Raw genomic sequence first — 22,922 nt, forward strand, 5'->3', positions numbered from 1 at the left:
AAGCATGGAACACAAAGGGAGACCACCTCTGTCATCAGTAGCTATGTTTCCATCCAAGTTGTGAATTAAATTTATACTAAAAACCACATTATCGCAAAAACAATGTGCAAATAAAGTCGCGTTTCCATCCAAGGGTGTTCAAAATAATGAAATCAGCACTTAATGAGAAATTGTAGCCATTGTGAGTTTAGAGCACCCAGTCAAAACACTCAAAAGAACTTTCTCACATGTTTGGGAGCGATAGCATGTCACACACTTCTGGGAGCTCCATACTGTATATGTGCGTTCATCCATCCTTATGACTGTGCAAATCTATAAGATATTTTTCAAAAGTGTCAATAAACCTTCTCTTTCATACAGTTCCTTTTCGACTTATTTGCTCTGCAATCTCTTTGTAGGCTTTGGACTTTCTAGACACTTATTTCAGGATGACCAGAGTAACATTTCAGATGTGATGATTGGTTTGTCCAGTTATGAACAAGTTAATCTAAGTACAACCAACCCAATATTTATACCATGATCAATTGAAACGTAAATACTTCATACTGTAACCATAGTGCACATAAACTTTTGCCACTGCCAACACAAAAGGAAAAAAAATATGCTAGATGTATTTGTTCTTAAAGGTAAAAAAAAAAAAAGAAATTAAAAGATGCTGTCTTTGAAACTTCAAAGGGTGTATATACTGTAGGCCAGTGCAGAATTGTGATGGTTGTCTTTGTTGTTCCTTCCTCAGACAGAAATAGCATCTGACCCAGATTTCGGTTTAAACTTTGAACATTTGGTGAATGAGTAGTCAGTATTGATGATGCCATTCATTATGGTGAACATTTGTTTTGAGTCACCACATTGTGAATGGACTGTGTTTTTTATTAATCATTGTGCAAGTTAGGTTTACACTTATTTAACTTAAGTGTTTACTAAAAAAATTACAATACAAGTTTGTATTTAAGCAATATCACTAGCAAGAGTGCTGTTATACTGAATATCAGTACTGCTACAGTATAACCGCATAATTGCAGGTATGATACTAAAGTTCTATAAACAAGAAGTTCGTATTGAGTAACTTGCATTTAGACATAATATAGCTAGTTATTTATTTATGCACTGCCAATAAATATATTAGAAGTCAAAGCAGGGTCAACCTTTGCATGTCGACGATCAATGCACAGACTGATGGCCTGTCTGGAACACTGCAGACACAGACAAGTGAAGTCATGCAAACATTGACTCGTCCCAGTGATGTAACAAGAAATATCAGCTCTCTTGAAACACCACTAAACCAATTAAATTAAGAGACTAGAACCAACTTTTGTAAAATAGACGTGAAGATAAACAGTTTTCAATAATATAATGATTTGCTTCATTTAAACTATCTCTCTCTTTTTGTGTATGTCACTCAGGGCCCTCTCAATGGATATAGACACCGACTATGAGCGACCTAATGTGGAGACCATAAAGTGTGTGGTGGTGGGTGATAATGCGGTGGGTAAGACCCGGTTGATCTGTGCCCGTGCCTGCAATGCCACCCTTACTCAGTACCAGCTGCTTGCCACCCACGTGCCAACTGTCTGGGCTATCGACCAATACCGTGTGTGCCAGGAGGTGGGCAGGCCTTTGGCATATTGTGTAGATTTTAAAGAGCGTTGAGTGTTGACAAATACATCTCATTTGCCGGAAGTCATACCATAATAGTGGAATAGCTACAGAGCCATAGGCTACATATTATTGTAAGAAGTACAAAAAACATGCAAATGGAGTGCAACCTGTTTACCAGTATATTTTCAAACTTTACTATTACAATTTAAAAAGAAATTCATATAAATATTTATATATAAAATATTAGCTGTGTGTAAATTGAGATAAAAATATTGCAAAGAAAGCAGTAGGATGTGCTTTCATTGGTACAATTAAATCCTACTGAACAGTTGAATCTGTTGTCTAGGTGCTGGAGAGGTCACGAGACGTGGTGGATGAGGTCAGTGTCTCCCTCAGGCTGTGGGACACGTTTGGAGATCATCACAAAGACAGGCGCTTTGCTTACGGCAGGTCAGTTACACAATACAATGTTATAAGCCCCATACACCAGCTAGACCTTCACCAATCCCTTGCTTTCATTATGTTTTGGATGTTTGCCAATGTTTTATTCAGAGGAAGGTGAAGAGAGGGAACACAGTGAATGGGATTGGGAAACATGACATGTCAGATACAAACTGCCATTGCCCGTATGAGCACCACAGCTCAAAGTGTGAACTGCTAGGCCACGGCTGCAACCTTTACCAATCTCTTGATATACATATTTGCTTCATATCCCAGAACACTATTGCTCAGATCAGTCTTTCATTTGTTTGTTCTGATCCCTCATTGCACTTGGCTATGTCATTTGTTGTTCTACCAAGGATTGGTTATTGCCCAAATCCTCTCAGCTGGGAAGGTAATGTGCTAAAGAGCACAACGTGGATGCTCTTATTCCCAGTGCAGCATAGGGCAGTGGAGGATCAGTGGATCAGCGGCAGTGCTGTGGTGCAGGGCAGAGAGATGAGTTAGAATGAGTTAGATTGACACTATTCCTGAAACCAACACTACGAAACTGAGATAAATGGCTTAGGTTTTTGTGGAAATTTGGATTATAAAATAGTCTCACTCAGTTTTCTCTGAACCTGAGCTTAGTTGAGCAAAACTCATCTGTCACAGTCATTGGACAGATCAAAGTCTCAGAGACCCGATATCAGTTAGAACTCAATTTTGACATTTGTAGTTACTCCATTTTTGCCTTTGCAGGGTAGTATATCTGTATAAATTTCCTTGCATTAGATAAAATATCAAACCAAGATGCATCCGAAAACAAATGATGCGAGACCTTTTCTCTGATCTAACAGTAATTTTCTTTACATTTTTGCAATTACTTTTAATCAAGTTAATTTCTAGTAGATGTAGGAATTCAGTTTACCTCAAGTTCACACAGGTGTCCTAGCTAGTAGAGTAACCACATATTTGTTCATAACATTGTTCCACTAAGTTTGACAATCAGGAGTTGTCCATTTTGTGTGTGTATTTGTGTGATATTTTATGCTTAAAGTGTGCTCATGCTGTCTTTCTTTCAAATAAATGCCAATGTGTTGAGTATTTTGTTATTTAATGCAATGGAATTGCAAAATATTTATGTTGTGTAAGTGTCCAAATACTTTTTGGGGACATTGTTAAAGGCTGATGATTATTTATGACATCATTACCAACCCAGATCCTTGCCCACCAAGCTGCCACAAAGTATACATGCATTACCTGCACATCAAATGATGTCATGGCAAGTGAGGTTTTGATTATGTAATGCATCTAATAAAAAAATAATATGTAACAGTGTGGCTGTAGTATGGTTTTGTATGCACTTGTGTTTGACACTCAGAAAGTCAGCGATATCAGTGTGAATGAATCAGTAGAACGCGTGTCTGTGTGAGCTCAGACTTGTCTCTCTCTCTCCAAAAAAATCTAAATATTTGATTTCATTTAATCTTTTCAAATTGTTTTCCTTCCTAGATATATACTGAAAAAGGTGTTTTAATTATTGTAATTAAAGGATTTTTAAAGTAAAAGAAAAAGCGCATGTGTGTGTGTGTGTGTGTGTGTGTGTGTGTGTGTGTGTGTGTGTGTGTGTGTGTCCTGTTATGGAAACACAGAATTAGATGATATTTACCCCCACTGTCTGTTATTTAAGCTTAACACACCCACACAGACACATTTAATATTTCTTGACAATGTCCAATGCATCAATTATTTGTGAAAAATTTTTCAGAAAATACATTGTGAAATGTAGTTTACTTAATGCAACAAAGTAATTGTAATTTTAGAAGACAAATAACCTAGCTTAAAGCTTTCTCTCTGAAAGCCTGACTGCTTTTCAGAACATCAAACTGATCCATAGGAAGAGACAGCCTTTGCTTAAATAACAGCATTGCTTTAAGGTGATATATGTAATTTCTGTGCCACTAGTGGTACTAAACATAATTGCAAAGACTGTTACCAAATAATGTCTTCAAACAAATTAACATCATTAGTTGTTCCTATGTTGTCCATTCAAGCAAACAGATTGCAAAAATTTAAAACTCTAACCTTAATTATCAAAATGGTTAGTGATTACAAAAAAAAAAAAAAATAAATATGCAATAGTATGAAATACCTTGAAGTAACATGTTAATACCATGGTACATGAATATGGTAAGCATTCAATACCATGGTGTATATCAAAGTACCTTCTAATGCCCTGCCCTGGCACCACCATAGTAATTGTTTTTGCAAGGCCTCTTAGCTTAATTTTTATCTTCTCACAGTTAAAACTGAGAGCTATAGATCATATTTTACCTTCGTTCATAGAATGGTAAGACAGTCATCTCGAATGCCCTCTAGATTTTTAGATCTGTGTCTGTTATCAAGATTGTGTTTACATTTCAGTCAGGCAGACGCACAGTCAGGAGTTTGAACTTGAGACATGCTCTACATAACTATACAGAACACCACACACATTGATTACATAACACAGTCCTTTATGACCCTCAACACTTGCTTTTATAGCACATGCCATTATTATTCACTGAGGGAGATGGTAAATGATTGTTGTGGATAGATCTGTGTTTGTGTGTTACTTTCTGTCGTATCCCTGACCAATTCCACATATTCTTGCAGACATTCCCATATTCATGAACGTACACGTGTGTTCATGAATATGGGAATGTCACACACACACACAGATGTCGACTTTGACTCCTGTTGGCTGTAAGCTTATTTGCAAATATACCTTAGTATGGCTAAAAATGCTTTCTTAGGTTTAGTAATGAGGCTTGGGGAAAATCAAGTGTTTTCCAAACACAAAACCCTTTTTTAATTGTCCTCGTAGGTCTATATTTTGTTGTTTTGAATACCTTTTTAATGGAATTTTATAGGAAATTGCAGTGCTTGGGCAACATGCATGAGATTTGCGGCGACACTAAAACAACATGTTTGAGATGCTATAATGTTTCAAAACAAGGGTCTATCAATAAGCAAGACAATATCTGAGAAATGTTGTCTGAGAAACATACACTTTGACATATTATAAATGTAAACATGCATGTGAGCACTTTCCAGTTTAACTGCATAACTCATGTGATGTAATCCGTTATTGCAAGTGTGTTTACATTACAATAGCAACACAGTGTTCCGTTAGTCATTCCTGTGTATGCTGGTCTCACATGAAGGGGTTAGACAACACGCTATTATTAAAAAAATGGCTTTTACTGAGTCAGAGAATATGTTTTAAAGACTTGTGCAAGAGAGGGGTTTCATGACTTGCTTTTTATACTATATCCTAGTGCATGCTTTTGCTGGAAGTAGTCATTCCTTGAAAAAGCACACACACAAAACTGTAACTCTGTGGCTGCTTGTTGATTTTTTTTTTTCTTTTTTTTTTTTCTTTCTTTAGATGTTTGTTTGTGCCTTTGGGAAAATAGACTGATTATAATTGTTGAACTGGTGAACTTTGGATCTGCATTCATGCAAAAATCCCATTATGACTGATCGTTAAAGCTATAACTAAAATAATGGTTTATAAATATCACTTTGGTATATAATAGTGCCATAACGGACACTTGTCAAATCGTTTTATGTGGAAAAACACAAGTCTTTAACTGGGTTTATGGCATTTTAAAAGTGAGGAAGCAACTTTCTAGCTCAGAGTAGTATTGTCTGTTTTCATCTGTTTTATTCATTGCTTTTCACAGATTTTATTATTCCAGAAGTATTTTATTTTTTTATTTATTTTGCATGTCCATTTTTAAGCCTCCAGGGTTTGCCAATTTCATGGCCATTACATGTTTTTTTTATTTTATTTATTTTTAGACAATGCATCCAGATTTCTTTCTCTGTGTGTTTAGATCAGATGTGGTAGTGTTGTGCTTCTCTTTGGCCAATCCCAATTCCCTGCGTCATGTCCGCACCATGTGGTTCCCTGAGATTAAGCACTTCTGCCCACGCACCCCAATCATCCTTGTGGGCTGCCAGCTGGACCTGCGCTATGCTGATCTGGATGCTGTTAACAGGGCTCGCCGGCCCCTGGCCAAGTAAGGACTACATCCTACACAAACACGTAGCATATATTCCATTGCTTAAACTTCAGCATGAAAAGTTTTCAAGATGTTCAGTCTTGAGAAAAAGTTGCTCATTGGTCTTTGTATGTTTGTAGTCACTTATGCATTTATAACACTTGGTACAAAAGGTGCATTTGACCATGGTACAGAACAGATTCCATTGTTGATTTTTGTCATTGTGAACCAATCCGTAGTTGTTGGCACAGTTACGGTTTTCTATTGTGGTGCTGCAAAATCAAGATTAGATTGGACGGACTGGGCAAGTGACCATTTGTGAGTCACCATCACTGTTCTCTATCCTGACTATGGTTAGCTAACCATGTTGAGAAATCTGGGGTCAGGAACGGTTTGTAATTGGACTGTACCAAACTGTTTTCTAGTGGAAATGCCACTGGAACTGTTACTCACAGTGGTTTGGCCTGATGGTGGAAAAGTGGCTAAAAAGATTTTGTCTTTCCTAGCTCATATACATTTTCACATTTTAATCTGTTTTATTTAATGAGTTTGTCTTTAACAATGCTTCTATATTTCCCCCTTATAGACCCATCAAACCCACAGACATCCTTCCCCCAGAGCGAGGCCATGAGGTTGCTAAGGAACTGGGCATTCCATACTATGAAACAAGCATTGTCGCTCAGTTTGGTGTAAAGGATGTGTTTGACAATGCTATCCGTGCTGCACTCATCTCTCGACGCCACCTTCAGTTCTGGAAGTCCCATTTAAAGAAGGTCCAGCGTCCCTTCCTGCAGGCCCCCTTCCTTCCCCCCAGACCACCTCGACCAGTGGTGGGCATCCCTGATCCACCTCCCATGGATGGAGAAGGTCCAGACTCTCTCTTCTGCCAACCTTTGTGTGCAGACGTGCTGTTTCTTCTCCAGGGCGGGGCTACTTGTGTTTTTGCACACAAGGTGTACCTGGCCACCTCCTGCTCAAAGTTCTATGACCTCTTTACATTGGATCTTGGGGCAGCTGGGGAGGAAAAGGAGGGTGAGGAGTGCTCAGAGGGGAGTGAGGAAGAGGAGCAGTGCCGAAGAGGAGCTAAAGAACAGGCTGGGCGTACCAAGAGCCTGGACATTGATAAGGAGGGTGATGGTGGCACCAGGGGTTCCAACAGGCTGCTCATGTTGCAGCAAGGCTACCTGAGGACTTCACAGAGTGATAATGCTCTGCCTGCCAGGAGCCAATGCTCTAAGGGACACCTCAAAGCAGGACGTGCTCTTTTAGGATGGGGACGTGGTTTCTTAGGGGTATACTTTGAGATGGTGGATGACCCTGTGACAGGTCGGCCGAGACTCATAACAGTGGTGTCCATGGATGATCTAATTCAGAAAGGGCCTTTCCAGGTAAGAACAAACTTAGATGGTGACACAATCTATAGCAGTGACTCATGCAATGCAAACCATACATTTGAAAGCAGTCAGAAATATTTCATGCTCTGAACCAAACAAGTTTTGGTGATGCTCGCTCTACTGTAGAGTCATTTGTCATGCTAAAACTGAAAGTCTTGGTTACATTTACCTTTGCCCTGTTAAATTCCATTGAGGAAATACAGTCATATTAACAGGAATCCACGCAATCCGGAATTTTGCCTGATGTACTTCCAGTGGCAAAGAAAGTTACCTACATCAAATTCAAGTGGGGTGTAAGTTTGGTGAACTTTAACCCGCAAATTCACAGCACTGACCAATAGGAAGTTGCTTGGTTTTGCAGTGACCTCTGTGTGGCCAGTGCTCGTAAATAGCTAGCTACATTGAACATTCACAGGAAATAATTTTAGCACTGAGTTTCAGTGCATTTTGTCAGAAAATTTAGACAAACTAAAGGAAGAAAGTTTGCCCAGTAAGTATAAATTATACTTAACTGTTTCCCTTCTTTCTGTTCTTTCAGGCAGTACTGCAGTACCTTTACACAGGTCACCTGGATGAGAGTCGTGGGGATCTAATGCAGGTGGCCACCATCGCTGAGCTTCTAGAGGTCTTCGACCTACGGATGATGGTGGCCAATGTGCTGAACCATGAGAGCTTCATGAACCAGGAGATCACCAAAGCCTTCCATGTGCGTCGTGCCAACCGCATCAAAGAGTGCCTGAGCAAGGGCACCTTTGCTGGTAGGGAATCTTATCAGGGTCTATCTATTGAGCTATCTATCTAGAATCATACTGATATGAAGTATTATTAATATCATAAATATTAAAACAGAAACAGTTGATGAACCGCAGTTTATCACATTATTGCCACACATACAAGTAATCTCAGTACATATTGTATTGTAACCCAATTCTCGTGACAATTCTACCTATCGTATTGGAGGATCCAAGGTGATTCAGAAGCCTTCAATATATCCTTTTTATTTTATCCTTTTACACCAAGCAATTGAATCTTCCAGTTCTTCTGTCCAGTTGTCAATCTCCAACTATATTGACTTATAACAAACAGCTTACAGCTGCTGTTGCTGAGGAAAAGAGCCTAAAATATGAGCAGTTTTCATGTTTTTTATTACTTTTATTACTTGTTCTAATTAATATAGAGGAGATTCTTCAGGAATCTCTGGTGTTAATGGGTAGCTAATTTCCATTACTCGTCAGCGCGTCACATTCAAAAGTTTTTCGTATTGACACCATTGTCTCGGGAGTCTCATGAGTTCTATTTTCGATTCCAAAATTCAGTGGAATTGGAATAGAATAGTACATGATCTAGAAAAGTCAATTTGCACAATTTGTCTTTCTTTTCCTTCATTCTGTCTCTGTGTTCTTGAGGAATTATTCAGTGGAGAGCTATAATATATTCCTTCATTGCTGTTAGTGATTATTTGCATTTTGTGAATGTACTGCTCGCTTACCCTCTGTTGTTGTCACATCTTGTGTTTTCTGCATGTTTGTTGTAAATTACCTCTACCAATACTTCTGTACATTCACACTTCACCTGTATATATCATTGCATCATTTGTAATTGCCATAATCTCACAACCCATCCATGAAATTGCTTCTCTCATGTTTGAGAACCAGAACATTTTCAACTTCATTGTGGCCTGAAAACTCCTTGTACATTCCCTGTAGGCTTGCTGAAGCATTAGAAATGTATTTGTTTTCTCCTAAAGAGTAGAAATCAGCATTTAATTCAGTTCAGTCAGTACCACTTCCATCAAATGAGTACTTGAATTAATACTTTTTGATTTGTACACAATTTAAGTACCTGTTGGTGTTGGTGGTATGGTTCTGTTCCGGGCAAACACCCTGTCCATCCATGCAGCCATCCCCACAACCCCGTAGTAAAATAACAGATCCAGCAGAGTTATTACAACATTATACAATTTTTGTAAAATATTTCTGACAGTACAACATAGTACAATTGTAGAATAGATGGTACAATAGATTAAAGCTACACTATGTAACTTTTGGCCCTCTAGCAGTTGAATCATAGAACTGCAAGTTACTTGCGGAGGAACACTGTTTTGTTTATTTGGTAATTAGGTCAGTCAGGCATTGGCTCTGCTCTTCTGCCTGGATGAATCTGATGGTTTGAAAACTGCCGGTGTAGCCATGGATACAGACAATCAACTTATCAGAGCGAATGTCACGATAACAAAACTTTCTCCCTCCCCTCAATATATAAAATGAAAAAATTTAAATAACAATGGAAGACAAAGACGGATATCTGAAAAAATATGTCTTAATAGCAGGTAAGTAGCATATCTTCCACTGTTGTTTTGAGATGTTGAAAACAATTGTTTTTAAAATAAATAACTCTACAAAAATTAGGCAATGATGACATTAGACATAACGATTGCTAGTCATATCAGATGAAGTCAAACAGAGGACATTTTATCTTCGCTAGCAGGCAAACAGACCAAAGTAGTACTGATTTAAAGATTGGCGTTGTTAACAGCATAAAGTACTATTTATTTATTTTTTGTCCTTCCTCGAAAATGAAATTGAAAGCACTACAGTACCACAATCCATAATAAAATGCTCCATTTGAGTGGCTAGCGCTATCTAACAAACTACCGCGCTAAAAGACAGTCCAATTAACCAGACTTGTCTCTTAATTTTATCGGTCCAACAAAATACTGTATTTTACCTGTCGAGCGAGGAAAAACTCCATCTCTGGGTAAATTTTTAATTCTTTCTTGGAGTTGTCGCCACCTATGAAAAAGCCCTTCCGATGTAGCTTTGTGTTTTATTACGGGTTCTGTTGCTTTCCCTTTTTCGCTTGTAGACTCTTCTCAGTTTGAGGTTTCTTTTCTTCCATTTTGCAAATGGGTGATTCCCCAAAGGGTTGCCTTTTTGAATGATCCATGGTCAATGTTGCTCATGTGTAATGGCTACATGCTGTCAGCTTCAAACTACCACCACACCTATCATCGCACATACACATGTGCGGTAGTAGCTAGCTGGACCTTCTTTTCTTTATTTACGGATATTACGTAAACTTGCACGATAACTGATGGAAGTATGCAATTTCCTGCCAAATTTGTCCCGACAGCGCTAAAATGAAAATAATTATTGTAAGCTTACCATAGTGAATCAGGGAGGCAAAAACATGGTTTGGAAATGGAGTGTTGGTGTATTTGCTCATTAATTAAATTTTTTTCATTTCTAACAAATTTACATAGTGTAGGTTTAAATATACATTTAATAGAACTTTTAAAAGGATGCTTTGATTAGAGTCTGAATTGCTTTGGTAGACATCATGATCAGCTGAGTGTCAGCTCACTGCAAGCTAACTAACATGACCTGCATGTACTGATGCTAGGCTTGATTGCGGTGCATTTTTCTCATCATGGCCTTGGGATGTGCAAAATTACATATTTTCAAAATGAACTAGTAGGTGGGTGTCCTGAACAACTGGTCAATTCATTGTTCTAAAGGAAGCCCTGTACAATTGGGCTAGCTTCAGGAGTCACCTGTCCCGATCAGGAATGTTTCTTAGGGGGCTCTTACAAAAGAACAGCTAGATGGAGTGTAATGTAATGCAACAGGATTCAGGGGTTTTGAAGAAGAGCATTTAAAAAGTTTAATATTTGTAACTTGACACACCATCTTAAGAATGCAATGCTCGGGGCGGGAATCTTTAAAAAAAACAGCGTTAGACACAATGTAACAGACAAAGACGTAATAATAGCAGTGGCTTAAAGGAATAGTTCATTCAAAAAGGAAAATTCTGTAAAGATATTCTCACCATCATGTTATTACATTTAATCATATTATTCCAAACCCATATGACTTTCTGTCTTCTGTGGCACACAAGCAGAAATTTTGAAGAATGTTAACACTGGTCTTTTTCTATAATATCATAATGCCTAACATTTCCTTTTGTGTTCCACGGAAGAAAGAAAATCATACAGGTTTGGAACAACATGAGGGTGAGTAAATAATGACAGATTTTTGTTTTTGGGTGAACAAACACTAAAAGGGATTAATTCAAGGACTTCTCTGTGAGTTTTACTGTGCAAATCTCTAACAGCTAAAACTAAGCCCCACTAAAAATATAAAAAATATAAGAAAAACAAATTGAGGTAAACTAGCCAACCTCACTAATGGACTTGTCAGTTGTTGGGCAATCATGACCCAACTCTACTTGATGCTCAAAGCATACTAAGTAACCTCCCCAAAAGCATTAGTGTTTCCCGGCAGAAATTAAGAATGATATTGAACTGCTGAACAGAATTATTGAGCCAAAATAAATATCTTAAGGTCTCAGTACTAAAATTAATTCTCGCCCTATATGGTCACAGTCTGCTTGCCCTCCCTTCACATTTTCTGTCTTCTTATCCTTAGCCTTGGCCTTGTCTATCTGTCTATTTATTCTTGGTCTGTGTGTCTATCTGTCTCTTCGTCTGTCTCTTTGTGTTCGTCCGTCCACCTGTCTCCTCCTCTGTAGCCTCGACTCTGTGACACACGCCGAGATGTGTGCTCTTTTCCTCCCGGTTTTAGATGTGGTGTTTCAATTGGATGATGGGTATTTGCCGGCCCACAAGCCACTGCTCATCTCAAGTTGTGATTGGATGGCAGCCATGTTTCGAGGATCCTTCATGGAGAGCTACACTGAGGAGGTGAGCAGTGCTTCTACTGAATCATATTTCATTAGAGCAGGAACTATGAGGTAATGTTTGTTATAAGGAGAGATTGAATAATATAATGAAATATACTGATCTCCCGCACTTAAAGGTTCACCCAAAAATGAAAATTCTCTCATCATTTACTCCCTCTCGTGCCATCCAAGGTGTGTATGACTGTCTTCAGCAGAACACAAATTAAGATTTTTAGAAAAATATTTCAGCTCTGTAGGTCAATAAAATGTGAATGGTGCCAACTTTTTGAAGCTCCAAAAAGTACATATAGCCATCATAAAAATAATCCATGCAACTCCAGTGGTCTAATTAATGTCTTCTGAAGTGAAATGCTAGGTGTGTGTGTAAGAAATAGATCAATATAAAAAATGTTTTTACTTAAAATGCTCACTTCCAGCCAGCCTGAGGTTTGTACGTTGCCGAGGGTTGAGTTCATTTACATTACATTTATGCATTTGGCAGACGCTTTTATCCAAAGCGACTTACAGTGCACTTATTACAGGGACAATCCCCCCGGAGCAACCTGGAGTTAAGTGCCTTGCTCAAGGGCCCAACAGTGGCATCTTGGTGGTGCTGGGGCTTGAACCCCCAACCTTCTGGTCAGTAACCCTGAGCCTCAACCACTGAGCCACCACTGCCCCCAGTTCAAACGCGTGACGCGTGCCTCTCACGTGACGTAAACAGGAAAGCCTCCTCTGCATAGATTTTACTTTTTACTTTTTAACACAAAAGGAGTTTATGCAGCAGTCTGAGCAAGGAGCTCGGTCTGAGGCATCATCTCCACTCACTCACTTGCATTCAAACCGATTCAAACAGCTCTCCTTGTTCACCGCTCCAAGATTCTCATTTACCCATTAATTAGCATTTTATGGACCCACAGAGATGAAATATTCTCCTAAAAATCTTCATTTGTGTTTGAAGAAGAAAGTCATACATATCTGAAGAATTTTCATTTTTGGGTGAACTAATCCTTTCAAGAGATAGTTGACCCAAAATGTACTCATTCTCATGTTGTTCCAAACATGTAAGACTTTTTTTCTTCAGTGGAACACAAAAGGAGATGTAAGGCAGAATATTATGAGACATAATGTCTAACATCTCCTTTTGTGTTCCACGGAAAAAGGAAAGTCAATACGGGTTTGGAACAACACGAGGGTGAGTAAATGTTTCTCATTTTGGGTCAACTATCCCTTTAAAAGAAGAAATATTAAGGAGCCCACAAAGACCTCTGAAGTTCATAACTGTAAAACAGTCTGTTATATGAGTTTGATTAAAAGCTCATTAGAAAATTTGTCAAAACTATTTCACATTTTTCAAAGTTTCAGCAAAACATATTTATGGAACCACAATGTACTGATTAGACTCAGTCACCTTGATCCTGCCTACCCTGGAGCTCTGACAGATCCCACAAAAAATTGGCACAGGTAGTAAAACTAGGCCACCTCATACTACAGCCTGACCTACATTTATGCAGGCATGACAGGAGACCATCTCATCCATATGATGAGATAACAGCCCCACAGGAATAAACTCCAGGCAGACAGATGCTGAGGAGTTGGTAGATGACCTGAGAATTCACCTAGATATATCTACTTTTTGCCTGTGCACCTGTTTGAGGAGATGCTGAGGGGAAATCATAAGAGGTATATAATTGTCAATAAGGATTTCCTATTTCCTCTATGTAAGGAATAAATTACTATTACTAAAGCCATATTTTAGACATATTTTTCTGGATAAGGTAGATTGTTTTGTTTTTTGTCAGCATATTGTTAGTTTCATTGACATGTGATATGTGACACAGCAGTTGATATACGAGCCGTGTGTGTGTGTGTGTGTGTGTGTGTGTGTGTGTGTGTATCACTTTGTGGGGACCAAATGTCCCCATAAGGATGGTAAAACCCGAAATGTTTGACCTTGTGGGGACATTTTGTTGGTCCCCATGAGGAAAACAGCTTATAAATCATACTAAATTATGTTTTTTGAAAATTTAAAAATGCAGAAAGTTTTCTGTGAGGTTTAGGGGATAGAATATAAAGTTTGTAAAGTATAAAAACCATTATGTCTATGGAAAGTCCCCATAAAACATGGAAACACTACGTGTGTGTGTGTGTGTGTTTTCTGTGAGGGTTAGGTTTAGGGTTAGGGGATAGAATATATAGTTTGTACAGTATAAAAACCATTATGTCTATGGACAGTCCCCATGAAACACACAATGTGTTTGTTAGGTTTCGGAACCAAATCTCCCCACAAGGAGAAATCACCTGAACAACATGAAATCACCTACATTGTGCTGGCCAGCCGACAGTCCCCACAATGAAAATGGCTTAATCAACATTCTTGATGATGTCTTAATAAAAATCTAAAGATGCAAAAAGGCTTTAGGAGTATAGTTAGGGGATAGAAAATTTTTAGGGGTTAGGGGATAGAAAGTTCCCACTATGATAGTAAAACATACTTGTGTGTTTGTGTTTGATGAATAACTTCAGTAATATAACTACACTGGGCACTTCCTAAACTGCAGGCAGAGTCACTTCCTAAGCATGATAACAGCCAATGCGTAAAGGATGTTTCGTAGATATTTGAAATGAACTATTTTAAGAAGTAATAATTTTTTCAATTACTCGAAGTACAAATTTATATTCATTTTATTAAACATAAGTAAACATGAGTACAAAATTGGTAATGTAATCTAATTACAATTACTTTATTTTTGTAATTGATTATGACCATAAATTTAGCTCATGCATTTTTGATTCTTCACCATTAAGTCATGTGACAAATGTATGGTTTCGCAGTGTTCCTTTCTGAGCCATCTCAGCCTCGCATAATTCTATCCAGGTCTATCCCGGTGCTCGGTCTCTGATTTCCCTGGGCTACCGGCTGTCAGCTCAAATTCTAGAAAGACTAACTCCCTGAGGGCAGAGACTCAGGACCAAGCTGACCAACACAAGAGCTAGAGACAATGGCTGGGCTATAGATGCCCAGGCCTGCAGGTGAAAAGGATCACCCTGTATAACATTACATGCATTACAGGGAGCTAGATTTACAGCACAAGTTCAAACTGGTGCGGGAAATAGGATGCTGGCCACTTTTCTATTCTGACAGCGTTGACTGAGAGAATGTCACATTGAGAGCAAAAGAAGGTGGCCAGAGACAAGTAAACTTGGTGCTACTTTGACATTGACATGCTCTTTGGTCAAGCATTGAATTTTACTTCTATTTTGCTTGATACTGAATTGGTTTCCCATATCTTATACAGTAAATACACCTTCAGTCACTTGTTAATAAGTTACTTGTTATTAGGTTAATAAGTTACTCAGTTACTTGATAATAGGATAATAAGTTACTTGATATTAGGTTAATAAGTTACTCAGTCACTTGTTATTAGCTTAATAAGTTACTCAGTCACTTGTTATTAGGTTAATAAGTTACTCAGTCACTTGTTATTAGGTTAATAAGTTACTCAGTCACTTGTTATTAGGTTAATAAGTTACTCAGTCACTTGTTATTAGGTTAATATGTTACTCAGTCACTTGTTATTAGGTTAATAAGTTACTCAGTCACTTGTTATTAGGTTAATAAGTTACTCAGTCACTTGTTATTAGGTTAATAATTTACTCCATTACTTGATATTAGGTTAATAAGTTATTCAGTCACTTGTTATTAGGTTAATAAGTTACTCAGTCACTTTTTATTAGGTTAATAAGTTATCAGTCACTTGTTATTAGGTTAATAAGTTACTCAGTCACTTGATATTAGGTTAATAAGTTACTCAGTCACTTGATATTAGGTTAATAAGTTACTCAGTCACTTGATATTAGGTTAATAAGTTACTCCATTACTTGATATTAGGTTAATAAGTTACTCAGTCACTTGTTATTAGGTTAATAAGTTACTCAGTCACTTGTTATTAGGTTAATAAGTTACTCAGTCACTTGTTATTAGGTTAATGTTATCAGTCACTTGTTATTAGGTTAATAAGTTACTCAGTCACTTGTTATTAGGTTAATAAGTTACTCAGTCACTTGTTATTAGGTTAATAAGTTACTCAGTCACTTGTTATTAGGTTAATAAGTTACTCAGTCACTTGTTATTAGGTTAATAAGTTACTCAGTCACTTGTTATTAGGTTAATAAGTTATCAGTCACTTGATATTAGGTTAATAAGTTACTCCATTACTTGATATTAGGTTAATAAGTTACTCAGTCACTTGTTATTAGGTTAATAAGTTACTCAGTCACTTGTTATTAGGTTAATAAGTTATCAGTCACTTGTTATTAGGTTAATAAGTTATCAGTCACTTGTTATTAGGTTAATAAGTTACTCAGTCACTTGATATTAGGTTAATAAGTTATCAGTCACTTGATATTAGGTTAATAAGTTACTCAGTCACTTGATATTAGGTTAATAAGTTATCAGTCACTTGATATTAGGTTAATAAGTTATCAGTCACTTGTTATTAGGTTAATAAGTTACTCAGTCACTTGATATTAGGTTAATAAGTTATCAGTCACTTGTTATTAGGTTAATAAACCAATCACATACCTTTTGGGAGACTGATATTATATATTATTTTAAATCATTCTCTCTTATTTGTGCATAATTGACAATTAATAGAGGAACATTTGAATTATGTCTTCTAATATATGTGTGTTTTCAGTAGAAATCCCATTAGGACGAAGTTCTGTCTACAATTTAACAAGGATGGAGATACTTTTTTTTGTTGCTTTTATTTGCACAAAATGGGCAAATGTAATATAATAATATTTGTTCTGTTTTTCATAGAATTACAATTAGGAGAAAGTTACAACTACAAGGAGAGAGAGATTATGTTTGTTAAATTGTCTTTAAACACTCAACAGACTCTTTTAGAAGGGGTAGTTTTGTTCCTTTGGAAATGCTGAATGGATTTAGTAAAAGCTCCACCAATAATAATACACTGTTGAAAATTTGAGCTTACAGTATTTCATGCCATGATGATGTGAGGCAAGGAGCAGCCAAGTGACTTGGTCCTAGTTTAAGTCTCTGTTGGACTGGCACACTAGGCAGTGCAACAACTAGCTGTGGTGAACACTGCACTATTTTTAGAAAGAGGTTTTCAATAGAGTGAGGCCTTGTCACTGTCTGTGTGTCAGCCGGCAAAGAATGTGTTGTATAAGTGGATAAAAAGCTTTTGTTAGACCTCAAAGATTTAGAAAGTGTCATTCAGTTCAGTAAAGCTATTTCGTTAATGAATTTTTGCAGAGTCTGTGCTCAAATGTTTCACTTCTACAACTGAACATCATTGTTTCACATCTGTTCATGATGCAAGTCAAGAGTTAAGCACACATTACCATAAAGGTCCATTGCTGAAGTATTTCTCAAGGTTTTTGAGGTTCGGCAACACTTACTACTTATTACTAAAGACAGTTTTCTTTAAAATTCATGCACTCTATAATGTCTGTGCTACTTACACATCAAAATGTTATTCATAGGTACATGTCATTAAACTGAATTTGAGTGTCTTAAACTGTTAAACATTTCCTGTTGTCTACTTGAGACTGGTCTTTCTCTTTTTTTTTTTTAGCTTTTGTGCAAGGTAGGCAGAGTTTGTACATATGGCAGATGCTCAGGTGTCAGAAATTCTGTTAGCAGCATCGTATTTTTGTGTGTGATTAGAACAAGACTGAACAGAAGCTCATATGTGAGAACCTGTCACATTTCTCCCGTGAGAGAAAGATTAAGTGAAAACAGGAACGATGAATGTGTAGACTGTGGTTTCGGTATGCACTGCAATTGGTAGTTGACAAGGAGTCTGGTTGCTTTGTAAGTGACCGCATCCTCTGTGACACACATAGCCCTGGGTCGCGACCCCTTTTCTTTTCATGGTAGTTTCCATTCTATATTTCATTGTATTTGTTTATATCTCTGTCCCAAGTAGGAAAGGTGAATCATTGTGCATTCCAGGGTAGGGATTTCAAAAGTACTGGTTCTTTTGTACCAAGGTGAGAACTATTTCTACAGTATTGGTATTACCAAGTACAGACTCTTTTTGGTATGCTGTTTAACTGGCTGTATATGCATATTTGCTAGCGTGCTCTGTGAAGAGTGCTAGCACCTCGCGGTATTACTACTGTGCACATAAGTAAAAGTCTTAGTGCTTCGGTATACTTCTGATTTAGTCTGATTAAAAAAAAGAACAGTGTACATTTTAGAGTTACAATGTCAATTACAAGTGGTAATATTTAACGTAAAAAAAAAAAAAAAGTAGTTTGTTTTTACTGTGGAAATTGGTAGCAAGAATCAATTTCTCTTGGATTGGTATTGACTATATTGGATTGGTTTGATGTATTTGTTTAGGTTAGCAAGATTTGAGCTGACAGAATTTCCATTCAATTACAGCGCCATTGTTAGCTTTAGGGTTTTGCAGGAAGTTGTCTTTTTTTTTTTTCTGCCCTTTAGCCGTAATGAGAGGTCATATTCACACTGACATTCTGTTAATTGGCTTTGAGACAGGCAGGTGAAGAGCACCCCTAAGGCTTCTGAAGTACCGCTGAGTGTCATCTTGCTACCCCCCAATGTACCATCTATGACCTATAGAATATTTGTCAGCTTGAGGCCATAGGCTCTTACTCGACAAGCTCCTTATATGATGGAAACGGGTTAGACTGTGTGGCAACAGTTAAGGAAGAAACATACTCTATGCAATAAAGTTGGGGTACTTGAGTTCATACTTGAGGCCAAGTCACGCATCCAATTTTATTGGACTTGGACTTGTCACGGACTCGGATGCATTTTTACTCTGACTCGAGTCTGTAGGATTTGGGATCTTTTTTTTTCAGAGTCCAGCCGAGTCAATGGCTTTTGTGATGCAATGACAAACAAACAAGCAAACAAATAACGTAACAAAGGGTGACCATACATCCTCTTTTTTTTACCAGACATGTCCTCTTTTTCAGACCTGAAAAAAGCATCCGGCCGGGATTTAGAAATTGGGCACACTCTTTCAGTACTTTTTTAACTCTCTCGCCCGCACGCCCGTGCTGTATTTGTGTGCGGGAAAAGGATCGCCACATGTGCTCCACCACTCTCATCAAGAAACATCAATAATGTATGTACACTTGTAAAAGTATTTTCCCCAACTCTGCAAATAATTAAATGGATCAAATATTTTTCAGAATCCCGTTACTACGCAAAGCCATTTCTAACTGAAAATTTTGACTATCGAGACAAAATCAAATATTTGTATCCATATCATGGATATTTAAGCTAATATGACTGATGAAAAAGACCAAGAACAAAAAAAAAAGTGTAGTAGAATAAAAATACATTTCTAATGGTATCTTAACTTCTATTTTTATTAATTTTTTAATTTTCATGGGCATTATAAAATGTTTTAATGTTACCATTTATTAAATGTATTAAACACATTAAATGTATTTAATTAATTACAATACATGTATTTCACCCATCATTTTAAATAAAAATAAACTAAATTGGATGGACAAAATAAAAATGAAGTAGAAAAAAACAAAACCACTTTGAGTTTTGTTCAGCAGGATACTAATCATAACATGTGAGTATGAAATACAACAGAGGTGTTTTTGTTGCATTTATATTGACAAATAGTTTTTCTCAGTTGTGAAGTTTAAAATAAGCTTAAAATATTGATGTTGAGTTTACGGTTACAATTTAAATTCAGATTCATGAATAGATCCATTCGGACTCGGCCTGTTATGGGCTCTGTCCCTTTTGGACTCTGACTCAATTGCTTGACTCGGACTCGACAAAGCTGGACTCGAACACTACTACACAAGTACATGAACGCGGCTCAATTTGATGTATTAATGTATTATGAAAAGTGCCAAACCGCAACTCCTATCACAATGAAAATATGTGTTACATTCGCAACGTTGACGCAAGGGGGCACTATAGTGGATATTAATGTGAACTGAACGCTTCTATGTTGAGTTTTCTCTTTCAAGCCAACTATTTTCATGGCGGAAACATGTCAAACATGTTTAACCAACCACACATTTTCAGTGCGTTTGACAAGCGCTCGAATGTGTGCATGCATACTTGCATAAAGTATGTTTCTGGCCTTATTCTGTTTGATTTTGAGTCTTGCTCTTGTTCCAGTTTACTTAAAGATATATCTTTCCTTGTCTACTCACGACCCACTCCCTTGAGCACCCGTTGCCTGTAATTGTCAATGCAGAGGACAAACCCCTTCACAAGATAAAGATACACAAGTGCTTATGGTTTCCAGGTTGCTGTAAGCTTATGTGCCCTAAGCTTTCATTCCTCAAACAGGGTAACGTCAGAGCCAATTAAATCCACTGCATCCTGTCCTAATTCACAGAGGAACAACTGCCTAGTCTTGAGCAAGGCAACAACATGAGGAGAAGGTTGCCATGGATTGATTCACAGGCCCGGCACTTTCCTCTTCTCAATGTTTTGCTGAAAGCTCTCCCCTAATTCCTTGGTCGTTCCTTGGAGCTGAAAGCGTGCCTTTGTTTGCTCTCCACCCTCCAGCCAAATCAGAGTCCAAACATAAGCTCTCCTCCCTTTTAGCATTGGTTTATGTGATTTTGGATATGAATAGTGTTTGGACAGGGGGATCTTATGAGTGTCACATGATGCTAAATCTCACCAGTTTGATCCAGATTCCTTCACTTACTCTCTTTAAAGTTCCCAGGTTATTCTGTCTGAAATGAAGATGATATTTCAGTCTTTAGTCTTTTTTTTATTTGTTTTTATTGATGTTTGAGCTTTCCTAAAATGATCCAAACTGCTATGTCATTGTAGGTTGAAACACTGTTACTGTTTGGTCTGCATGTACATTGAGGAGATAAAAATGGCTCCCTTAATGTGAGGCAAGATATTGTTCTAGAACAATAGAATTTAGGAGTTCAAGGCACTGGTAATCAGGCCCTATGCCAATCTAAGCCAAAATGATTCTGGACTGCATTAGGTTATCAACATGGCTCTCATAATTCTCACATTGAGGCTTAATCAATGTGTAATTGTTTTGTAAATATTCTGTTCATTGTTATATGATGACAGTCCTGTAGGCTGGCTTGTTGGCTCTGGTTTATGCCGAGGTCAGGTTTCCCATAGCGACAAGCCCACAGAGTAATTTTTCCACAACATTAAGCTGAGATTGTCAGCAGTTTCACACAGTGCTTTAATCTCCTGAAGGATGAAAGACCCCTCGTGGAGGTTGCTGTCCTCTGCCTTTTATTGCCCTCCCAGACCCCTTCCTCCGTGAGCCACATACACTCACCTAAAGGATTATTAGAAACACCATACTAATACTGTGTTTGACCCCCTTTCGCCTTCAGAACTGCCTTAATTCTACCTGGCATTGATTAAACAAGGTACTGAAAGCATTCTTTAGAAATGTTGGCCCATATTGATAGGATAGCATCTTGCAGTTGATGGAGATTTGTGGGATGCACATCCAGGGCACGAAGCTCCCGTTCCACCACATCCCAAAGATGCTCTATTGGGTTGAGCTCTGGTGACTGTTGGGGCCATTTTAGTACAGTGAACTCATTGTCATGTTCAAGAAACCAATTTGAAATGATTCGAGCTTTGTGACATGGTGCATTAATCTGCTGGAAGTAGCCATCAGAGGATGGGTCCATGGTGGCCATAAAGGGATGGACATGGTCAGAAACAATGCTCAGGTAGGCCGTAGCATTTAAACGATGCCCATTTGGCACTAAGGGGCCTAAAGTGTGCCAAGAAAACATCCCCCACACCATTACACCACCACCACCAGCCTGCACAGTGGTAACAAGGCATGATGGATCCATGTTCTCATTCTGTTTACGCCAAATTCTGACTCTACCATCTGAATGTCTCAACAGAAATCGAGACTCATCAGACCAGGCAACATTTTTCCAGTCTTCAACTGTCCAATTTTGGTGAGCTCTTGCAAATTGTAGCCTCTTTTTCCTATTTGTAGTGGAGATGAGTGGTACCCTGTGGGGTCTTCTGCTGTTGTAGCCCATCCACCTCAAGGTTGTGCGTGTTGTGGCTTCACAAATGCTTTGCTGCATACCTCGGTTGTAACAAGTGGTTATTTCAGGCAAAGTTGCTCTTCTATCAGCTTGAATCAGTCGGCCCATTCTCCTCTGACCTCTAGCATCAACAAGGCATTTTCGCCCACAGGACTGCCTGCATACTGGATGTTTTTCCCTTTTCACACCATTCTTTGTAAACCCTAGAAATGGTTGTGGGTGAAAATCCCAGTAACTGAGCAGATTGTGAAATACTCAGACCGGCCCGTCTGGCACCAACAACCATGCCACACTCAAAATTGCTTAAATCACCTTTCTTTCCCATTCTGACATTCAGTTTGGAGTTCAGGAGATTGTCTTGGCCAGGACCACACCCCTAAATGCATTGAAGCAACTGCCATGTGATTGGTTGATTAGATAATTGCATTAATGAGAAATTGAACAGGTGTTCCTAATAATCCTTTAGGTGAGTGTACGTTCCCTTCTGACCACTTTCCTGGCCGCTCCTGGTCCTGCCATGTCAACATAAAGGCCTCTTCATATGGTCAGCGGCCAGGACCATGCAGGTCTCAATAGGTGCTGGCAGACGGTTTCATCCCTGGATCAATCTGCCTATTGAGTTTCCATGTCATGGATATGAGCTACGAATAAACATCTCATTACTGGTTATGAAATGTGTTCACACAAGTTTTCTCAACATGGGCTTTTGTTAATAATTCTGAACTGATAT

General features: G+C 38.1%; 1 protein-coding gene across 2 annotated transcripts in view; it reads left to right on the plus strand.

Moving 5' to 3' along the window:
* LOC127635178 (rho-related BTB domain-containing protein 1-like) overlaps window positions 1-22,922 on the plus strand; it is a 55,729-nt gene that overhangs the window by 26,920 nt on the left and 5,887 nt on the right. For both annotated transcript variants that reach the window (XM_052115052.1, XM_052115045.1), the window contains 6 exons: window positions 1,404-1,605; window positions 1,946-2,049; window positions 5,904-6,089; window positions 6,658-7,459; window positions 8,004-8,223; window positions 12,049-12,167. In XM_052115052.1, the coding sequence (XP_051971012.1) occupies window positions 1,414-1,605; window positions 1,946-2,049; window positions 5,904-6,089; window positions 6,658-7,459; window positions 8,004-8,223; window positions 12,049-12,167 (1,623 nt within the window). In that variant the 5' untranslated portion in view covers window positions 1,404-1,413. The remainder of the gene's footprint in view (window positions 1-1,403; window positions 1,606-1,945; window positions 2,050-5,903; window positions 6,090-6,657; window positions 7,460-8,003; window positions 8,224-12,048; window positions 12,168-22,922) is intronic.

Source organism: Xyrauchen texanus, chromosome 4 (assembly GCF_025860055.1).
Source record: "Xyrauchen texanus isolate HMW12.3.18 chromosome 4, RBS_HiC_50CHRs, whole genome shotgun sequence".
Taxonomy (NCBI): Eukaryota; Metazoa; Chordata; class Actinopteri; order Cypriniformes; family Catostomidae; genus Xyrauchen; species Xyrauchen texanus.